A 21,546-nucleotide genomic window follows, 5' to 3' on the forward strand; every position below is an offset into this window, starting at 1 on the left:
CCTTAAACAAGTGAACGAACAAATCAAATTTAAGTTGCTTTGGACCATTATAATAATAAATTGATATCAAAAACTTCATTCATGAATTAGCTGCATACAAATACAAAAAAACCTGTAAATATCAAAACATAAGTTGCAATCTAACTAATCTGACAATTAATGCAACATCAGTTTGTTTTATTATTTTTTTATTTTTATTATTTTTTTTTATGTATTACCTATACTCAAATATTAAAAATTGTACAATTATTCTTTCAATAGTTCCTATTTTATATTAATTGATTTTGATTTTTGTGTTAATTACATTTCCTATTTATTACTACCTGAGATGGTGTAAATTATATTTACATATCTTTATTTTGGTGTAACTTATAAACGCAGTTTAAGTTTTAGTGCAAATTACATATGTTATAAATATTTAGGGTAAAAATTGACTACACTCGTTAGTATTGAGTGCTAGATAGGTATAATACTGCAGTGACATGTATAATGTTTCAGGTCCCTGTAGAGTATAATGTACAGAAATAAAAATTTAAACAATTCATTTGATATATTTAAAATTAAAGGTAGGTACCTAATATTTTACAGTATATTCATTTTTATTATTATAAATGTTTAAAATGGTATAAAAATGTTTAAATATACCTAATATATTTTGAATATTTGTATTTTGAACGTTTAAACTTGTTTCTTAAAATTTTATCTGAAACAAAATGTTTAATAATTGTATATAATTTAATTATAGGTAATTATTTTTATTACGATTGTCATTTATTAAAATAAAAGAAAGTACTTATGTTTTACTGTTTTTAATTCTTACCATATGAATTATACTATATTGTAATGTTAATAGTAGTACATCGTAGTAAAATAGTAAATAGTAGCCAGTAGATAGGTATATAATTTATATAATTTAATTTTATACTATTGAACAATATTGTCTTCTTTCTTTACTAAATAATAAAAACAAATATTGTGTATTTGCGCTATAAATTCATATATACGAGTACCTACGACTTTCTATTAAAAATTAAACAATAATTGTTTTCAGTGTAAAAAAATAATCATTAGGCTTTGTCATAGTCTATGACATAGGAGTAGCTAGGATTTTAATCAAGGGGGCAAACCAGGGGCAGATCCAATGGGGGTGGGCGAAGGGGCGCCCAGGGGAATACTTGCTCCCTTTGCTATGCCATGCATTTTTATGAAACATTAACATTTTAAGGTTTTCTGTGATTGTAAAATATATTTATATTAGAATAGGCAATTGCTTTTTGCTTATTCCAACAATAAACAGAATATCTATTTTTATAATTTCTTATCACCGTCTGTAGGGATTCGTTAATATTAAAAGTGTGGAATTTCCATAGACCTTATACTGAGTATAAGGTCTATGGGAATTTCAAAGAAATCGTTATCATCGATTTTAATTCATCTATTTCAATCTAGCAATAAACAATTATTATGAATTCACTATTCAGTATTATATACATTGTACAGGTATAAAATTATTTAAAAACAGAGTGATGCTACCTAACTTGAGTATTAACTACCTAAATCAATATTGATGCATAAAATTACACACATATTTAAAAGTAATTAAAAGTTTATAAAGCTTAGGCTAGGATCACACTATGCGTTTTGTCGGCAACCGAAAAATACTATCCCGATTAACCGCAATCGGGACGATCGATCATACTGTGCGTTTTATCGGTAACCGAATACATACAAATGAGATTAAAAAGCCCGAAAATCGTTTTTAATTTAAATTTAAATTTTAAACTGATTTTTTATTTAAACGAAATGGATCTAATATTATAAGTAAAAAAATAATAAAAAGGTTGTGTAATTAGAATTATTTGTTTTTATTTAAAACGTGTATCAACTAATTATGCTAATAAATAATAATATACATCTATAATATAAATAAAATATAATATATATATGTATATTACAAATATATTTTAAGTTTTTTAATTATTTAAATTTAAAAATGGTTATTAATTATTAATAAAATTTTCAATTTCGGTTACCGATAATCCTCGCAAATGTGATCAGACAAATGCAATTGCATGTGTTGTGCTTTACATCCCGAAACGCAACCGGACGGTTGGGCCGCAACACGTTGCGGTCGCTTCCAGACGGTTTTTAATCGGTTCCGAAAATCAGTCTAGTTTGACCCTGATAACGCGTTTTATATTTAAACCTATTTTATTTTAAAGTGTTGCGGTTCGGCTCCGGTTGGTCGGGAACCGACAAAACGCATAGTGTGATCCTAGCCTAATATAACATTTACCTATATTTTATAGTTGTACACAATTTTATTTTCTGTTTGCACTATTTAGTTTAATTTTTTTTTTTCATACAGAATCGGAGTATAAAATATCACTTTCGATGCAGGTATACATTATTTTGCTATTATAAAAAAACTTAAAAACCAGTATATGAGCGGACACTGAACAGTAATAACTAATAACTAATAATAAACAGCAGTCTGAAGAATTATGTACGTTTCCTCACAATTTAGACAGTATATATATTCTATATATACAGATAGTATACATAAATATGCATACAAACAATATTGTAGACTGTAGAGTACAAAAATTGATAAAAACATAGTACCACTTCTGCATAAATAATGTAAACGTGATTATACTGTACACCTATGTTTAAGTTCCACCATTGATTGTGTAATATAACAATGAATAATATGTATATTATAAAATCAATGGTACTATACTCACTACTGCTTATTGTACATCGTATTGTTATTATCATCATTGTGATTTATCAGATCAAAATAAATTTTTTACTCATTCATGTTCTATCTTCTTTATGTGACGAATTTAAAATTAAAATACTATCCTATAGTGCAGGCGAATGTAATCCAATATGGTCTCCTGAAAATGCACTTTGTACAATGTACATAGTATATACTATATAGTATGAACGATAGTTGTTTATTTTATAATAAAAATACGTATGTTTCACTATTCCAGTCGTATTAATATTATTAATCACGTTGCCGTGTGTGCCATGGGATGAACTAGTGTAAGACGTTTTTGTATTTTTGAATTAATTATTTTCTTATTATTTTTAATATTCTTCATTTTTTATGATTATTGGCGGCGCCGAGTACGCACTCAAAAGTCAAGATGATGCATTTGAACCATCTAAAATTGTGGGTGGTTAAGTAAAAATATTTTAATATTTTTTCATATTTATGTATTAACAATTTATTCTTACATAATGAATAGTAAATTAACAAGAACTAATAAAATTTTTCAAATTCTATAAATGTATGCAAACATGCTACATGCTACTGTATCTAAATGTTTTATGTTAAAATGATTGAATTGCGAAGATTTAATCGATTTTATCGACCTAACCTTCTATCAAATGTTGACGAAAGTCGATATAATTAATAGAAATTATTTAACTCTTAAGAAATCGTGTTTTAGTATTTAAATAAAATTGGTTTTGCATATCTACTTATATAATGTATATTTTAAGATTTACTATATTTTTTTTATAGTAGGTTATTAAATGATATTCAGTTAATGTAGTATATTATTTTAGTTATTTAGGTTAGCAATTTGCACATAGGCCTACACGTGGAAAACATGTAAATACACCCCTGGCCCTGGAGGATCTTTCCTATAAATACTAAAGAATTTTATCGCCTACCGAAAACATATACATATTAAGATAAAATTTGGCTACTAACTTCATTCTTCCTTTAGATCTACGGAGGGCCGTCTACGTTGGTTTTTCGAGTTTGATCAAGTACCTACTGTACAAAAAAAATTGTGCCTATGTAAAATATAAGTATAACGACTATAAAATGATCTACATGCGTCTTACTTGGTTCACAGCTGTCTATAGACAATTGTGTAGTATGGTAAAGTGACATAAATTACGTGATTCAAAATAAAAACACACTGTATAGCTGGTTAAAAAAGGTCTAGTTGTTGCTCGTAGGCTAACCTAGGCTTGGCTACCAGTGCAATTGGTCAATATTTTTTGGAAAAATTCCCATTTCTAGATTAAAAAGTGCTTACATGATACAGACTACTATTTGCACACAGCAGAGTACCAATATTTACATTATAAACACATTCAGTTTTATTGAACTTTTATAAGTTTAAATTAACTTTAAAGATGAATACAATAAATTATTGACTAATATACATTTAGGTTTATAAAGGAAGTGTAAAATATTAAGTCTTCTAAGATGTTAAAAAAAAAAAATCTGATTCATTTACTTATTTATTAATAATTGTTTGTTTATAAAAACTGTAGTTAACCCTAAATATATAGCAAATTTTAGAATAATTAACATCACATAAAATATTTAAAATAAATCAAAATTGCTATACATTCTATAATCTAACCATCATTATACGTGATAGTATCTTCATCGCAGAGTCCATACAGTTCACTATAGTAAACTGTTAAAGAGTTATACCTTGAATTAAGCATATTCTGTTGTACCTCAATAAAATCATCTTCTGCAGATTTAATACACTGAAAAAACATAATAATAATGATTATCATATTTCATAAATATTACGCATTAGTAATTACTATTAACTTAAAGTTTATCTTACATCGAAAATGTTAGTATTTTTTGGTAAATGTAGTGCAATATTTGATGTGATTTGTCGAGTCAAACTCATCATGTGTTGTATGCCACCTTTTTCGGGCATTATGTAACTTAGTTTGTACTCTTCAAGATTCATGAGATCAGGTCCACCCCAAGGTGGAGACAAAAACACAACATCAGCTTTAAGAGTTGGTGCTAAAGTAAAGTAATCACCAATAATGAATTGAATTCGATCTGCAACACCATATAATTCTGCATTGTGACGGGCTATTTCAATCTTTTTTGGATCAATATCAATAGCTATAACTAAAATACAAAATAAATTTTATTGTATGAATGATATGTGTGAAACATAAAACTATTGACATTTTAAGACTTACCTAGTTCACAGGTCTTAGCAAATTGAATAATGTTACTGCCAGCTCCACAAAATGGGTCAACAATCAAATAGCAACTACATCGTTCAGCTATATGAATACTAATTATTTCAGGAGTAACAGAATACCAACTCTCTGAAACCAATTAAAAGACATAAGTATCAAAGAAGTTTATTAATATTATTAAGAATTAAAATAAATAATTTTGACATCAATAACTATCAATAATAATAAACTTAAAATAATACCTTCATCTAGTTTTATCCCTTTTTCAAATTTAGAAAACAACATATATCTTTTTTTCCAATACTTCAATAATTTAGGTTTATTTTGCAAATAGCTATAGCCCAGTCTATTCATTTCTTCGATAGTATGTTTTTCTTTTATATCTTTACGTTCTTCTTTTTTTAATGTTTTTTTATTTTTAACTTTACTCTCCACACAATCTTTAGAATTATTCAATAACAAGTTATCATCAAATGTAGGCGTAGCACACTAAAAATATAATAAAAAACTTTAATAAAAACAAATTTTAATATAAAAACACGTTTGAGCGTAAAAATGAACATCATTGACTTTATCTTTCATTAATCATTAATAACTATTAACTAACAATTAATTGTTCATATTAATACAACTTGAAATAATAAAAATTTATCAATAATTAATAAAGTTTTAAAATTACTATTAAAAAAATATATATATGTTTAATGTTTTTTAATTTTTATACTTGTTACACATTGTACACATTTTAAATAAATACCTGATATAAATAATATGATGTATAAGCTTTATACCAATTGTATGCTGGAGGAATTTGATTAACTATGTCTTATAATTACACAAACTCAGTTTTTTTAACCATATCATTTCATTATACTCTATAATCAATAATATTTTAAACAATGAAATGCTGAAGTTAATTATATAAGTTCTTTAAGTTTAAATACTCTAAATATAGATATTGTACGTTTATGAGCAAAGCTTAACATTAATAATTATAAAAGTCGCATTACTTTAACATCACAATAATTTGAATTTTTTAAATCCATATCTTTATTTAGATAAATTGTAGTTATCAGCCCTAATGAAATGTTAGAAATCAATCAAGAAACTAAAATATTTTCAAAAAAATAATAAAAACTCACCATCTTTGGAAACCTATACACATTTAGATGACGAGTTGATTTAATAATGTTTTTTTTAAGATATTGAACAAATCCCATATCAAACATATTTTGATCATTATAAATAAATCCCATTATACTAATAGCCCTATAAGCTTTGGAAAGTTTACTGTTTGGTTGTTGAAAATTTCTAAAAACATAAATCAATTTTAATACAATAAAACTAATTCAATCATATTTAGTTGAACAAAAAATTGTGATTTTCTTTTAAAAATAATAAACATTTAATCAATTTATGTGCATATAATATAATACCAGTTAGGTATTGATTCTATGCTGTAATATTACTTATATTTACTTACTTATATTTGTAAAGGAAATCAAAATTTGAAACTTGATCATCAGTAACAAGTTCTTTGCTATATTTTAAACTACATTCATCATTCTCACTGTTTGGAAAAAATAGAAATAATTAAATATTTTATTATTAGTATAAAAAAATTGTTTAAAACATTAACTTACAAATTCTCAGAGGAAGTTTCTGAAGCATTAGAACTCATCTCATTAATAAACTTCCAATATAATATATGATATTGTTGTTCCTTATGATTTTGATATAAATTTTCGATATCAGTTGGAAGTTCATCTAGTGTACAACTTCCATACAGTTTAATCCAAGCTTCATTAACAAAGTTTTCACCATTTTTTTCCCAGTAATCATACCATTCAGCATGTTGTTGTAATTCATTAGTACTTAAATTTTCAAACTGCTTTTGAACAGTTGAACACTCATCTTCTTTATTAGATTCTAATGGCTCAATGCATCTTGTATCTAATTTACTAAAACAAAAATAATAAAAAACTTAGACATTTTAAAATCAACAATTTATTCAGGTATTTTTTGATTGAAAATGTATTAAACAATATAGCTTAATTTATATCTAACCATTAAATAAAATTAAACAAACATGTTATTAATAATTTATAGGTATATACTTAAGATAACATCGGGCTAAAAGACGACTGCATAATAATTTTACAAACTGATTTTTTGAAGTATCAGTATGAAATGATATTTCTGCAAGAACTTCATATCTACAACTATTGTAAAAATCTAAATTATTCATATTCTGCAAATTAAAATATATTAATTAATGATGTTTCTTGTTAAAAAATGAATATGAAATACTAGATTGTATATACAATATAAAACTAATATAGATAAGCTAAGAAATAGATAACATACTATGTTATGTTTTTATTGATATGATTAATGATTACATTAAAAGTAAATTAATTGAAAAAGATTAGTGCATTACACAATTTTAATTTTGTACACTTACATACTATTATGATTTATTTTAAATTATAGTTAGCTTATAGGTGTCAGATGCAAAGTTTGATTTGTATTTTGTAACCATATAATTATTCAATTTAATTGTTCAATTCTACCTGTCCAACTGATCTATTTTCAATTTTGTCATGATCAACTAGAAAGACTAGAATGTTGATAAAAAACAATCATGGGCTAGGTTCATGATAATAAACAAAGTGATTATTTCAATCGTATATGATATGACATTCATTTTTGGCGGTTTTTAAATTCAATGATAAGATAAAAGTAATTCAAAAATTTTAATTTCATAGTGTTTTACACAACATTTACCATATTTTTTTTGATTCACTAGTACTTATTACATATATCTAACTAGTTTCAATTAATAAGATTTATTCTCTTGATTTCTAAAAAAAAAAACTTTTCATGGTAAAAAAATTGCATAAATTTATGTAAGTTATTGTATTAAGTAAAATGTTTAAAGAGTACCTGTATACTTATCATGAAGATGACCTACTCAATATACTAAAATCTGAAAATAAAAAGCAGCACTACTCATTAACAATTAAGTATATTGTCATTAAATATTTTTATTTATAAATTAATTAACAGTTGTATGGGTTTTTAGTTTTTTAACACTTTTCGAGAAAAATGCCAAATTAGGAGAAGAAATACTCGAGGATTCAATTAAATTACTAGAACAGTTTGACAAAGATTTGATCACGGTTCAAAGAGTTTTAAAAAACAATCACAAAGATTACTCAGTTAAACTCAGGGTTAAAAAAAAAATACATACTCGAATTACTGGTTTGTATTACTATCTGATTAATTCTAACATTGAACACATTTGTAATTGAAATAATTTACTTTTATATGGATCTATATATAATTCATAATGCAAATATTTATTGATGATTAATTGATTTTAGGTAAATATTTAAATGTTTAAATGTTTGATTAGTATAATTACGTTTGTTTTTTAACACGTTAACTGCCATATGACTGTCAGCCAAACATATTTTTCAATGTTTTTCAAATTTTTATATACTAAATATTTAAAAAAATTGAAAAATTAATAATATATGATAGGTACTTATATCAAAAAAATTGTAATAATTCCTACTACGCCATGGTCCTTATTTTGGTGCATTATTGTAGCACCATAGAAATGTTAATAATATAAAATTAAATTAATGTATGGTTGCTGGCAGTCATATAGCGTGGTATTAATGATAAACTATAGGTGCCAGCGGTCACAAATGAATAAAATTTGAGAATTACAGATGATCGCCGGTAGTCATATGGTGGTTAACGTGTTAATCAATCAAAAATTGCAGCTTGTAAATAATTTTAGTATTTATTATTTAGCATTACCATTATGTCCAGAACTTCATCGTACAATATTTCCTCGCAATGAAGATATTGGTTCATTTTTACGTGTCAATGGCACTGTTGTAAGAACAGTTTTGCCCAAATTATTAGAGTACAAAAAAGTTTATTACTGTTCTAAATGTAAAGAACCATTTGACGTAAAGGTATAACTTAAGTTTTTAACATTTCTTGTCTATAATATTTTATAATAATGGCTTATGATATTAAAATGATTGTCCTAGAACTAAAATTTATAAAGAACTTTACTATTACAATAAATTATTATTCTATAATTCATCGTTTCTTAAACTTTTTTATCTGTAGAACCTTTTTTGGTGTTTACTTTCATTGTGGAATCTTTACTTTTATTTAGCTTTTTTGGGGGGTTTATTTACAATAAAAATTATAGTTATTCCATACAATAATAGTGTGTTAAAGACATTAAATTAAAAAATATGTTAAAATAAAAATAAAAAGATTTATAATTGTGTATAATAATACATAAATTACTTTAATTAGACTAAATTTTAATTTTAATGAAATAAGAGTAATTTTCTTGAAAATTTTGAAAAAAATTACACAGTTTAAGAAATTCTGCTATAATCAATACTAATAATATTCACTGCACCATAGATAATTATACTAATAATTTTAATTGGGTACTTATATTATTAATAAAAACCCTTTTATTTTTATGTTTTTATATTTCCTTTTACTTGTTATATATAATTTATAATTATGAATTACAATACTCTTTTTAAGATTGATTATGAGCAATTTAATAAATTGGTAGTTCCTTTAAGATGTCCAAACTCAGAAGGTTGTTCTGGTACTAATTTAAAACCATTAAAAGATGAAGATCAATTTTTAAAAGATTATCAAGAAATTAAAATTCAAGTAAGTTTCTATCTACATGTATAATATTTTAGCATTAAAAGTATTAGCACATTAATATCTTAGGAACAAATTGGTAAAGTGGGCCTCGGAGCAATGCCTCGTTCAATGTGGGTATCGTTAGAAGATGATTTGGTGGATAAGTGTAAACCTGGTGATGATGTCATAATATGGTAAAAATGAAAGTACCTTCTACCTATTTTCATTTGAATCTATAATGCTATAAGTTATTTTTTTTTAGTGGTACTGTTATTCGAAGATGGCGTCAGACTGTTGAAAACTCTTATATTGACATAGAGTTATGCTTCAGAGCTAACCATTTGATTGTCTGTAATGATCAACAGTCGGCAATTATGATAACAAATGAATGGGTCCATGAATTTGAAACATTTTGGGAAGACAATAAAAACGATTTATTAGCAGCTAGAGATCTTATTATAGCATCAATTAGCCCTCAAGTCAGTAAAATTATGATTATTGTTTTATTTTCCTATTTAATTTGATTTTAACCATGAATTTTAGACTTATGGATTGTATACTGCAAAATTGGCTGTCGCCTTAGGTTTAGCTGGTGGAGTGCAAAGGCCTGCATCAGAAGGTGGTGGAACTAAAATTCGTGGTGAAACTCATTTATTATTAGTTGGAGATCCGGGTACTGGCAAATCGCAGCTGCTTAAGTTTGCATGGAAAGTATGCCCTAGATCAATATTCACCACTGGAGTTGGTTCATCAAAAGCAGGACTGACTGTTGCGGCGTTCAGGGTTAAAAACTAAATTAGATTAATAGTATTCTAAGTTAAGATTTTTCAAATTTTTATTATTAATAGGAAGGGTCTGAATGGCATTTGGAAGCTGGTGCCCTAGTATTGGCTGATGGTGGAATTTGTTGTGTCGATGAGTTTGGATCATTAAGAGAAGATGATCGTACAGCGATTCATGAAGCAATGGAACAGCAATCGATTAGTGTTGCAAAAGTATTGAATATTCTTAATTAAATAAAAATTATTACTTATAATTTTATTCTACACTTTTCATTTTATTAAGAATTAATATTTTTCTATTACTTTTATAGGCTGGTTTAGTATGTAAGCTAGATACTCGCTGTACTGTTATGGCTGCAATGAATCCAAAAAGTAGATATAATTTAAATTTATCCATATCGGATAATATTAAAATAGCCAGTCCATTGCTAAGTCGTTTTGATTTAATTTTAATTCTTATAGATACAAAAAATGAAGAGTGGGAAAAGTAATATTATTTTACCTGTACAAGTTAAATTTTGATCAGATATAATAAATGGTTTAACTTAATTATTTAGAGTTGTATCTTCATATGTGCTTCAAGGAAAAAAACCGGGAGCTCATAAAAACAGTACAACATTATGGAATCTAGAAAAACTTCAACATTATTTTTGTACTATAAGAAGTATGACTCCTGAGACTACAGAAGATGCTAACACAGTTCTAAGTAAATATTATTGGATGCAACGTCAAAGTACCTACAGAAATCCTGCTAGAACTAGTGTACGGTTTTTGGAAAGCCTTCTGAGGTATCATTAATGTAGTTGAAATAGTATTAAAGTTAAAAAAAATAAAGTTTTAGACAAATAAATGTAAAGTCATTAATTATTAATTTTGAAATGATAGGTTTATCTAACATATTATTTAAATGAATTAATATTTTAATTTTATTGGGTGCTTATTCAATTTTTTAAAAAATTACTATTACTATTTAAAGTAATAGCATAATATGTTTGGTATTATTTTTATGACTGTTATAGACTGAACTACTGAAGTCGTAATTTAAAAATTTTGTGTAATTCTAATTATACTTTGTCTTTAAGGTTATCTCAGGCACATGCAAAACTCATGTTCCGTAATCAAGTTCTCGTTCAAGATGCTATAGTTGCTGTGTCACTAATGGAATGTTCAAATGATGATGGGTCTCCAGATAGTATTAATACCTTATACACTAAATTTCCTCCATGTCCTAAAGAAGCATATATTAAAGAAAGTAATATATTTTATTATGATTATTATTTTTATTATTATATAGTATTTTTAATAATATTTTTGTATGTAGTGGAAAGAATTTTGAAAAAATTAGGTTTGGATGACATTCTTGAAAAAGAAATGAATTTGTGGTGTAATACATCTTCAGTACATTTGTCTGACACAACTAATACCAGCATAGATGATGTTAATAAACAGAACATTCTTTCTAAAAATTCAGATAATAGTTTAACAAACAAAATAACAGAAACCATACAAAATATTAAAATAAAAAAACAAAAAGATTTTTTTAAATCTCAGATGCACAAAAAAGAATTAATAAAACCATTAACATCTAAAATTAAAACAAAATGTGTTAATGCTCCCAAACAGGACACACAATTTATAATTGATGAAAACTCGAATGATGAAGATATTTTTGTCAACAGTACTAGTAAAAATATTACCAACATTTCAACAAATTCATCTACCTTACCTATAACAGCAGTAACATCACCAGGGCCATCTACAAACATTTCTAATAACTCTTGTTTAAAACGGAAAAATTACATTTCACAAACATTATCTAGCACTAAATTAGATACAGGGCAGTTGGCAAGAATGAAGCTGAGTGTGTATCGATATCATAAAAAGCCAACTAGTTCAAACAATAATCAAGAAGAACAACCAAATATTTTGAAATCACCAACAATCCAAAATGATCCATCATCAAATTTATCAAATATTTTCTCATTAGAAGATGAAGATGATTTATCATATTTAGATATAGATTGAGCGTATTATAATCAATAGCACATTCTATAAGGTAAAAAAAATGTAGCCTTAGCTTAAAATTTTATATTTATAAATTATATGTTTAGAATGTTATTATAATTTTTATTTTTAAACTTAGGTATACATAATATAATGTAATATAATATAAAACAATTAATTTTTATTAAAATACCTATTTTATTACTGTTTTATCAAAAAAATATTTTTAGTCCTATCTTAAGTTTTTAATCTCTTTAATTAGCAGGAAGTTCAGATTATATTATCAGAGAAACTTTAATTAATAATACATCAATCAATTTTTAATTATACATGTCCTGGATCTAGATTAAAAACTGTGAAAAACTTGAGCCAGATTAATTTCAGATTAGGTACTGTTATTTTTTTATTCACTGATTTATAAAATTCATAAAATATTGTAGTCATGATCTCTGATAACAAATTAAGCAACTTTTAATATATTTATATTTTTATCATGTGAGTATTTAAAGTTTAAGTATTATTAAATTTAAAACGATTTTGAATTTTATACATTTTGTAACTTAAACACTTAAAAATATCATTAGATCAGTAATGTGTCAAAAATAGTAAGTTATACAATTATATTAATTAGAAGATTTTTTTCTTATCCAATTTAATTTATTAAATTAAAATTTTATGGAAATTACTTTACCTAAAAGTATATAACTATTGAGTTTGAGGTTTGCATAAAAAAAGCTCTAAATTTAAAATGGTTATACACCTTATATTAGTAACCAGTAGTTGCTTACCTAATTATTAAATTTCTGTATGTCTTAAGTCTACTATCATGATTTATTAATTTATAAAAAGTAGTATCTATTAACAATAGTTATAGATAATTGTTTATTATTAACAACTACATACCTACTAGGTGGCAGCTGATGTACATATAGGAGTGTTTTGTGATTATGATACCCTTTCTAATCTGATAAATTGTAACTTTACTTGATATAAAACTATTTAAGTATAAGGTTTTTTTTTAATAACACAAAATAGAGAAATTAAAGTTTATAAATAAAAATATAAAAAGTAAGATAAAAAGTAGAAGTATAAAGCGGCCGGACTGACACAAGGGACACAAGCCTTGTATGTAAGTCCGGTATTAATAAATATTGAATATACTTGTTCTCGTGTTATTACCTTCCTCTTGTTCTTCGGAGGGCTTTCGAGATCGTGATTCGAGAATATGATCAAATACACCATTACACAAATTAGATAGTAACATAACCTGTACTAACAATTAGTGTTTTAGACATGCACCTTACCTGATTCGCCGCAGTGAATACTTATAGTACGTTCTTCAGAGAAAGATGCAAGGTGACACAAATTACGATTTAAATAAGAAAAACAACTCTGATTTAATTTAGAAAGAGAAAGAAGTCCAGCTGTCGCCCGTAGAGTCTTGTGTGTATTTTATATGGTGGTTTTGGGAAGAGCTCCTGCTCGCTTGTCTGGTGCGCCTGCACCCATTATTTTGTCGGTACGCATGCACTCGACAACTTGGCTGGTACTCGTGCACTGATGAGAGAAGACAACGTGATCCAGCGAGCCAGCCAGAATCGCAGGCGATGCCATCAAAAAAAGGACTCAGCGTTTTTCGAAGAAATAGTCTTTCTTCTAGACGACAGAGAGCTTCATAGTTCCATGGCTTGTCTCTGGTGGCTAACGAAATTGGTTCACATGCTTTGCGAGATATTGTCACAACTCATGTGTCAATCCTCTTGTGACCATATAATATAAGTCGTTTTCTTTCATCAGTGGCGAAAAGATGTTTATAGAGTTTAGTCTGCGTGCGACAATTTGACCGTTAATTTATTTGATTGAATTTTATGTATATGTACAATGATATGTGAGCATATCGTTACAGTTTACTGCAAGGCAAATTTATAAGTATCAAGTTGGTTATTATTATTTTACTTCTTACTAGAATTTTGATTAAATTTCTTTAAAAACTTATGTGAATATTGACATTGATTAAACAGTTTTTAAAACAAAAATCAAACTTTGACTGTAAATAGATGTTGTTCTTTATGCACTGGATAAGAAGATACCAAATGACATAAAGATTTATTTCCAATTATTTAAGCTCTTCTGTCTTCAGATTTTCGTTGCACTTTCTGTCACATCTTATGTGGTTGAATAAAATTTTTTCTATGTTAATTATTATTACCTAATATGTTTTATGTTAAAGTATACCTTCGAAACTTTGATAATGATTTTAGCTGATAACCAAATCAAATTAAATAGCTTGCTAGCTTAGTATAATAAAAAATTCATCGAGCAGTACTTATATTTATTACAGTCCAAGAAATATCTAGTTCAATTATTAATATAAAACAGAGTAAGTACCTAATTTTATATTATAACCTAAATTTTAAGTAGGTACTTACCTTCTAAAGTCAATGTTTAAATGGAGATTTGTTTTTTTAATTGTATGTAGTTATGTATTTGATATATTTAAAAATATACCTACTAAAGGGTGTTTCATAAAGTTTATAGATCTATATACTTTTAGCAATTTATTAAACTCGACAGTTCACACATTAAATTATACGAATCATATTCCTCTATAATTGAAATACAAAACTTAGATATTTTAAACAAACATCGTAATAATTAAGTAGTTATAATTAGTAATATAAATAAAATTTAATACAATCGTAACTTGCAATGATTAAAAACATTAAAATGTATTTCAGTCAGATAAAATTACTATTTGTTACGTCCTTATTGGACAATTATTTTATCCATTTATTTTGATTGATATTTATTAATGGTAACCATAAAACAAAACACAACGTACCTACTTCTCAAATATTTATGACAAATAATAATATCAAATACGTTTATACGTTTCAGCAGTAAGATCAGTTTTCAGATGAAAAATCTGGAAGAAAGTATTCCGCGAAGCAGTCGTACTAACAAGTAACAACTTATACAATACTAGGAACTCGGAAGTCGATATCAAACTATAAGGATGGGACACATATTCCTTTAATGGTCTTATAACATTATTTCTTGTCCGAAGCTATAAAATCCACTTTTATCCCAACAATTCATTATTTTTCTCATTATTGAAATATTTAGTCAACGTTAATGTATTGATCATGCAGTAATTGTAGTAGAAACTTGAAAAGTGTAGTTATGAGATGACTAGGCATTTTTCAAACCTATAATTTTTAAGTAGGTTGTAGATACCAAAGTTTCGCTATATGTGTATGCGGGTTCCTATTCAGTTGTCAACTGTACTCTGCAGTATGGTGCTGCAAAATACCTATGTATAGGTACCCTGTACTTTAAGAAATTAATATTATCTTCTAAAGGTATTTTTTCTGAAATAATTCAATATTAAGTTTAATAGTCAAGTTCAAAAGTTTTAAAAAGGTAAAAATGTAATTTGAACTATATTTAATTATTTTTTTTCATAAAAAGTTACTAACAACATTTATTTTTTAATGATAGTAAAGTGTGATTTTATAACAGCACTTTTTTTTTAAAGAAAAGGCAGGATAGGTATTATTTATTCATTGTGCTGCAATTATATGCAATAATATAATATGCATATAGGTAACCATTGGACAAATGTGTATTAGTAATTAATAAAGTAGTATTATTGTTTAAATTAATTTATTACTCTTTATTAACACTTTAATGACGTCACTAATTACTAATTAGTATTAAGTATATAAGTGTATAACATATTAACATATTAATGCATCATAGTATTCATATTGAATTAAATTACTTTTCATGCAAAGTAACTTCATAAAATAACTAATGCATTATTGAAAATTATTTGAACGCCTTTAATATTATATACTATATAACTATAGCATAGACCTAACCGACGTTTTGAAACTTTTCGCAATTACGTATATTATTATTTTTCATTCACATTAATATTTTTCAAATATTTATACTTATTCATTAATGTTATTTATACGATTACGAACATATTTACACCGTTCTATTGTATATTAGTATTTACTAATAAGCCAATAATAATAACAATATATGATATCATTGATATCTATATAAATAATAGTTATTTAATATTTGACAATACTAATAAATCCCATGTTTTTGGAAAAAATAAATTCAACCTACCTACTGTGTTATTAATATTAAGATAAACTAGAAAGAATTTACAAAATATCCTTAAAAATAGAAGCCGACAAAGCATTGTTTCCGCTCTAAATCGTTTTTTGTATTAAACAAATTATATCATTGAATTAAATTTAACACTTCCATTATAGTGACTTACTCAGTGATGAGAAGGTATACCATACCTATACTCAACACATATATTTAACTATAAAGAAAAACGATTTCCCACCATTTTTTTTTACAATTATTATTCATTTGTAATGAAAAAAGAAGGAATATTTAACTTATCCATAAATATTGATTTAAAAATATATATAAAAATTCAATAGAAAATTAAAATTAATTTTATTTAATTACATTTTTACAAAAAAAAAAGAAAAATCGTAAGAGTTTGAATAAAATTTAAGTTAGAAAAAAAATGTTTCAATTTTATGAAAATTTAATTTTGACACTTCCTTAGTAACTGTGTTAATATTTACTACACATTATTATAATTTATGATAAACGCAAATACGTCTATAGTTTATTAAAAAAAAAGCCTACCGGGGAAATTGCACTCTACTCCTAAATATGTATTGATATAAATAATATGTACCAACTGTGTATTTTAATTTAATCTTATGTATTGAGGGAAAAAAGTTCTATATATTTATCTATATGTATATATCTACGTTTTAACTTCATACTCTTATCTATCAAACGAGTAGAAGTTCGTTTTACGCAAACTGTAGGAAGTATTATATCAATAATTTATAGGATATTAAATTACTTAATGGTATTAAATAACATGACAGGAATACATAGAATAAATAAATAAAATGATAATAAATAATAGAAATAATTTGTTAAATGACTTAATACGATGACATAATGTTTAATATTATAATATTTATTAAAATAAACAACTATGATCTAGGCCCTAAAAGAACATGACACATTTTTAAAGAAAATTCTTCTGTGCTGTAGAACAGTAGCACAGTAACCGAGTCCAGGCCTGTTTCTATCATTAAATATTAAATAATAATGCTTGCATTGTATACATTATAGATATACTTGAGAATTAATTAACACAGCTAACTATAACGTATATTGTTATATGTTATACTCAAATCGGTTGTCATATTTTTAGATAAACTTTTCAATTTTCAGCTTTCAGAATGGTTCTGATAGGTAGTAAATCTAATAAGTATGATTATGTACAGTCGTGGAACTTGGAGGTTCAAAATAATCAAGTCATGATTAAGAAAAAAACTAAAAATTGTACGCAAAATTGATTTTTGAAAAAATTAATTTGATTTTGTTGTTGTATCTAATTCAAAATTACTTTATACTACGTATCTTCAAGAAATTTTTTTACAATCCAAACTCTCTTTTTAAAAATGTATAAAAAATGAAATATAAAACTTTTTGTAGATATATTACCTATATAGCTAGAATGTAATATTATATTATTATTAGTTTTATAATATGTATGCAATAATGAACATGATGGTATTAAAACCCAGTAATATAATGTGTAAGTTTATACTTTGATATTCATAAATAGAAACATAAATTATACATTCATACACCTACAAGAATATTATAGGTATCCTAAGTATTATAGCATTCCAATACTGAACACAAAAAGTATCGTCGATCGGACTACCGAGCTTAAGAATTTTAATCGTTAAAAAGGTAACCCATAAAAAGTTAATAATTTATAATATTTTAAAAAGATAAATGAAATTAACTCGTATTATATTATGTTATATTTTTGACAACACACGTGATTTAATTCATTGATTATTAGTTATTACTTATTACTAAAGTATAAATGTTGTAGATAAGATATAAGATATTAAAAAGCAACGAAATCCTAAAAAAATTTAAAATGTTTCAATGTATGCAATTCGTAAAAATAATATAAAATTTTACTTTTTACATTATTATTTATTTGAAATAATTATTTTTGCTAAGTTGCATTAAATAATTAAGATAATATTTTTAAGTAAAAACTGACGTCGGTGACGATCTTACAAAATACTTTTATAAATCAAAAATGAATAAATTAATATAAAATACAACCAATTTGATCTATTTCTGAAGTGCAGGTTACAGACATTATTTTATAAACATAAATATTTAAAACATTTCGAATTCGTAGGAAAATTATCACGTTTTGTGCAATATCAAACAGTTATATAATGAAAAAATTAATTTAAATGTGAAAAAAAAACTAAAAATGTGCTAAAAAGGACCAAAATTAAATTTCGTGTATTATCTATAAAGCAGTGGTAGGTACAAAACAAATTTATATCAGATATTGAGATTTACCGTTATATCCAAGCAATAATAGAAAAAACAAATTTCTACAACTTCCGAAATCTAAACAGTTATTATTCTTATGTTTTTATAACCATATTATTTTTTAGTTGTTGCGGAACCTTTTGTGTAATAGTCATATTTAATTATGATTTATTATTACCGTTATTATTTATTTAAATTGATTTAAAACTGTTTATTATAAGTTATAACCTTTTATTCTAATTACATATCAATATAGGTAATTTAATACAAGGATAATGTATATATATATATATATATATATATATATATAACATTAAATTTTGTGTATACCTTCCTATAATATATAGTTAATTACACATAAAATAATGAACATGCAATGCAAATTCTCTCTATAGGTATTCTCTATAAATTGCAAATAGTGGCTGCAGGTAGGTACTTAAATGATATATTGTTGCAGATTCACTGAGTAAATGTATATTTATTAATCTCAGATCGCGGACAAAATATATCATATCTCATCGCGTATATATATATATATATATATATATAACAACAGAAAACAATATAACCATAATACATTGTATGTATATTATATACCTAATGAGTGGATAAGTGGCATACATGATTTATCGTATTATCCACTGTCATAATCTCCAGACGAGAACGATCCGACGAGGCTGTACGAAGCAATCTGTTTTCAACTTGAAGATTTCTCTAGCGATAATTTCTTTATAAATATAATATAACAGTACTATATATTTTATAGCTTTTTATTATTACAACTTATGTAATAGATATACTATATTATTATAATCTGGAGACGTTTTCATTTTTAAGTGGCAACATGTATAAATGTATGAAGCGCACGTTGCACACGTTTGGGATTTCAGCTGTCGTACGAGAAGGTCGGATTATGTTTCCGTCGTCACATGGGCGTAATATCGTACACTGCATTTCTGGAATTGGAAAAATAAAAGAAACGGAACTCCTATACTTGAAAAAGATTAGCGTGACTTGAAATTATTGAGTACGACCTATAAGTGCTGTGCCCGCCACACACATTTTAACTATTAATCATTAAACAAATAATTAGTAACAACATACGAGTATGCCAGTTACGACTATTAATGACCAAATAATTTGTAGGTATTTACATTAAAAATAAATTTAGTTAGTTAAATTATATTTTATAGTCGTCGATTACTAATCTTATTCAATATACGTTTTCACGAACAAACGAAACGTACCTATACCTACCGATCTCTGCCGTTCTAATGAACATTTTAATAAGGGTGCTCTTTAAATATATATAAATAGTAGAAGAGCTTCATCGTCCGTTGTGTCTGTTCGTCGCCAATTCGAGCTCTTCATACAAATCACAGCGTCCAAAAATTTTGGTCGAAAAGACGAAAAATTTAATGAAAAAAAAAAAAACCCCCGTATCGGTTGTTGGCGTACCTACTGTGTGTATACCTCACTCGGTCATCGTTACGAGTAGGTACCGATAATATGTAACATGGTGTATGGGTACCTCGCCTACCTCTATTCATATTATTGTGACGCGCGCACGCGTTAAATCGAATCATCGACGTAAAATTTTAATAACGACAATAACGCTGTCGTCGTCGAGGTACTCGCACAATATAATGTTATTTAAGCAGGTACCTATATAGGTGGTGTAGTGTGCGCAAACGAAAGAATAAAAAATAATCTCGTCCACCGTACGTAGTAATAATAATCTGTACAACAATGGGACGGGCGACGACTGAACATTTTTACGTTAGCGCGCGCGAAACGTCGTCGGCGAGATCCTGTGACGACGGTGTGCGGGAGGGGGAGATCGGAGAACCAGTCGCCGCCGCCGCCGCCGCCGTTTTGGTCGACGCGTCACCGCCGTCGTCGCCCGCGGCCGAGCCGTGCGGCGGTCCACCGCCGAGTGCCGACCGACGATCGGGACCGTGTGTCAGTGCGTTCGTGCGATTCGGACACGCAGCAACGGTTTCGTTTCGGTATCCGTGTAACAGTCGTGCGCTCGCGTTTGCCGTCCGTACGACATCAAAACCGTAGGCATATATAGTTTTTCTGCCTTCCGTTTTCGTAAAGTAAATGATATCGTTTCGGTGACAATAATATAACAGTCGCGAAAAAACACGACCGATCGCAACGACGACTGGCCGCTATGTGAAAAACGTGCAGTGCATCGAGCGGTGCAGTGTGCGGACGATGAGGCGCCGATGGCCACCTCGACAGACACCGAACACCGCGACCACCATCACGACGACCACCGGCACTACCACCATTACGGCCGTCCGGCGCTACCGCGGCCGCAGCAGCAGCAGCAACACCGCTACGCCTACAAGACCGCGGTCAAGAAACAGCGGCCATCGGCCGGCGGCAAGAAGAAATCGACCGGAGGCAACCGTAGGCGGCGTCTGACGCACGTGTTGGCCGGCATCCTTCTGGGACTGTTTGTCGGCTACACGTTCGGCGGATCGTACGACCGACTCCGGTTGTACGCCGGTTGCGGCACCGACGGCCGTAGCGGTGCCGGTCAGCCGGGCGTGCTGCAGCCGCTGCAATCGTCCCAGGCCCTGCGCGACGACCGGGACGACGGCGGCGGAGCGATACCCGC

At 27.4% G+C, this 21,546-nt stretch overlaps 3 protein-coding genes across 4 annotated transcripts in view; 2 read left to right on the forward strand and 1 right to left on the reverse strand.

Annotated features, from left to right (window-relative positions):
* Nucleotides 1-4,254: 4,254 nt before the first annotated feature.
* Nucleotides 4,255-7,624, reverse strand: LOC112598999. 2 transcript variants are annotated; one of them, XM_025345697.1, is made up of 9 exons: nucleotides 7,457-7,624; nucleotides 7,110-7,243; nucleotides 6,636-6,953; nucleotides 6,476-6,562; nucleotides 6,135-6,303; nucleotides 5,235-5,481; nucleotides 4,990-5,121; nucleotides 4,614-4,915; nucleotides 4,393-4,530 (listed from the first exon to the last, which is right to left on the reverse strand). In XM_025345697.1, exons 2-9 carry the CDS (start codon nucleotides 7,238-7,240, stop codon nucleotides 4,393-4,395), a joined length of 1,524 nt encoding a protein of 507 aa, XP_025201482.1. In that variant the 5' UTR covers nucleotides 7,241-7,243; nucleotides 7,457-7,624. The 2 variants fall into 2 exon arrangements, with proteins under 2 accessions (XP_025201490.1, XP_025201482.1); XM_025345705.1 differs by lacking the exon at nucleotides 7,457-7,624 and having other exon boundaries at nucleotides 4,255-4,530; nucleotides 7,110-7,240.
* A 254-nt stretch (nucleotides 7,625-7,878) lies between these two features.
* LOC112599014 (DNA helicase MCM9-like) lies at nucleotides 7,879-12,510 on the forward strand. The gene is made up of 12 exons (XM_025345716.1): nucleotides 7,879-8,018; nucleotides 8,078-8,256; nucleotides 8,818-8,984; nucleotides 9,583-9,717; nucleotides 9,781-9,887; nucleotides 9,956-10,172; nucleotides 10,237-10,476; nucleotides 10,542-10,688; nucleotides 10,787-10,962; nucleotides 11,033-11,263; nucleotides 11,558-11,727; nucleotides 11,797-12,510. Exons 1-12 carry the CDS (start codon nucleotides 7,924-7,926, stop codon nucleotides 12,498-12,500), a joined length of 2,568 nt encoding a protein of 855 aa, XP_025201501.1. The 5' UTR covers nucleotides 7,879-7,923; the 3' UTR covers nucleotides 12,501-12,510.
* Nucleotides 12,511-20,820: 8,310 nt separating this feature from the next.
* Nucleotides 20,821-21,546, forward strand: part of LOC112595416 (chondroitin sulfate synthase 1-like) — a gene marked incomplete in the record, with an annotated part of 25,604 nt that continues 24,878 nt past the window's right edge. The window contains 1 exon segment of the mRNA XM_025340660.1: nucleotides 20,821-21,546. Coding sequence (XP_025196445.1) covers nucleotides 21,149-21,546 — 398 coding nt within the window.

The sequence above is a fragment of the Melanaphis sacchari genome, unplaced genomic scaffold, assembly GCF_002803265.2.
Source record: "Melanaphis sacchari strain LSU unplaced genomic scaffold, SCAv2.0 Contig0_pilon_pilon, whole genome shotgun sequence".
Classification (NCBI taxonomy): Eukaryota; Metazoa; Arthropoda; class Insecta; order Hemiptera; family Aphididae; genus Melanaphis; species Melanaphis sacchari.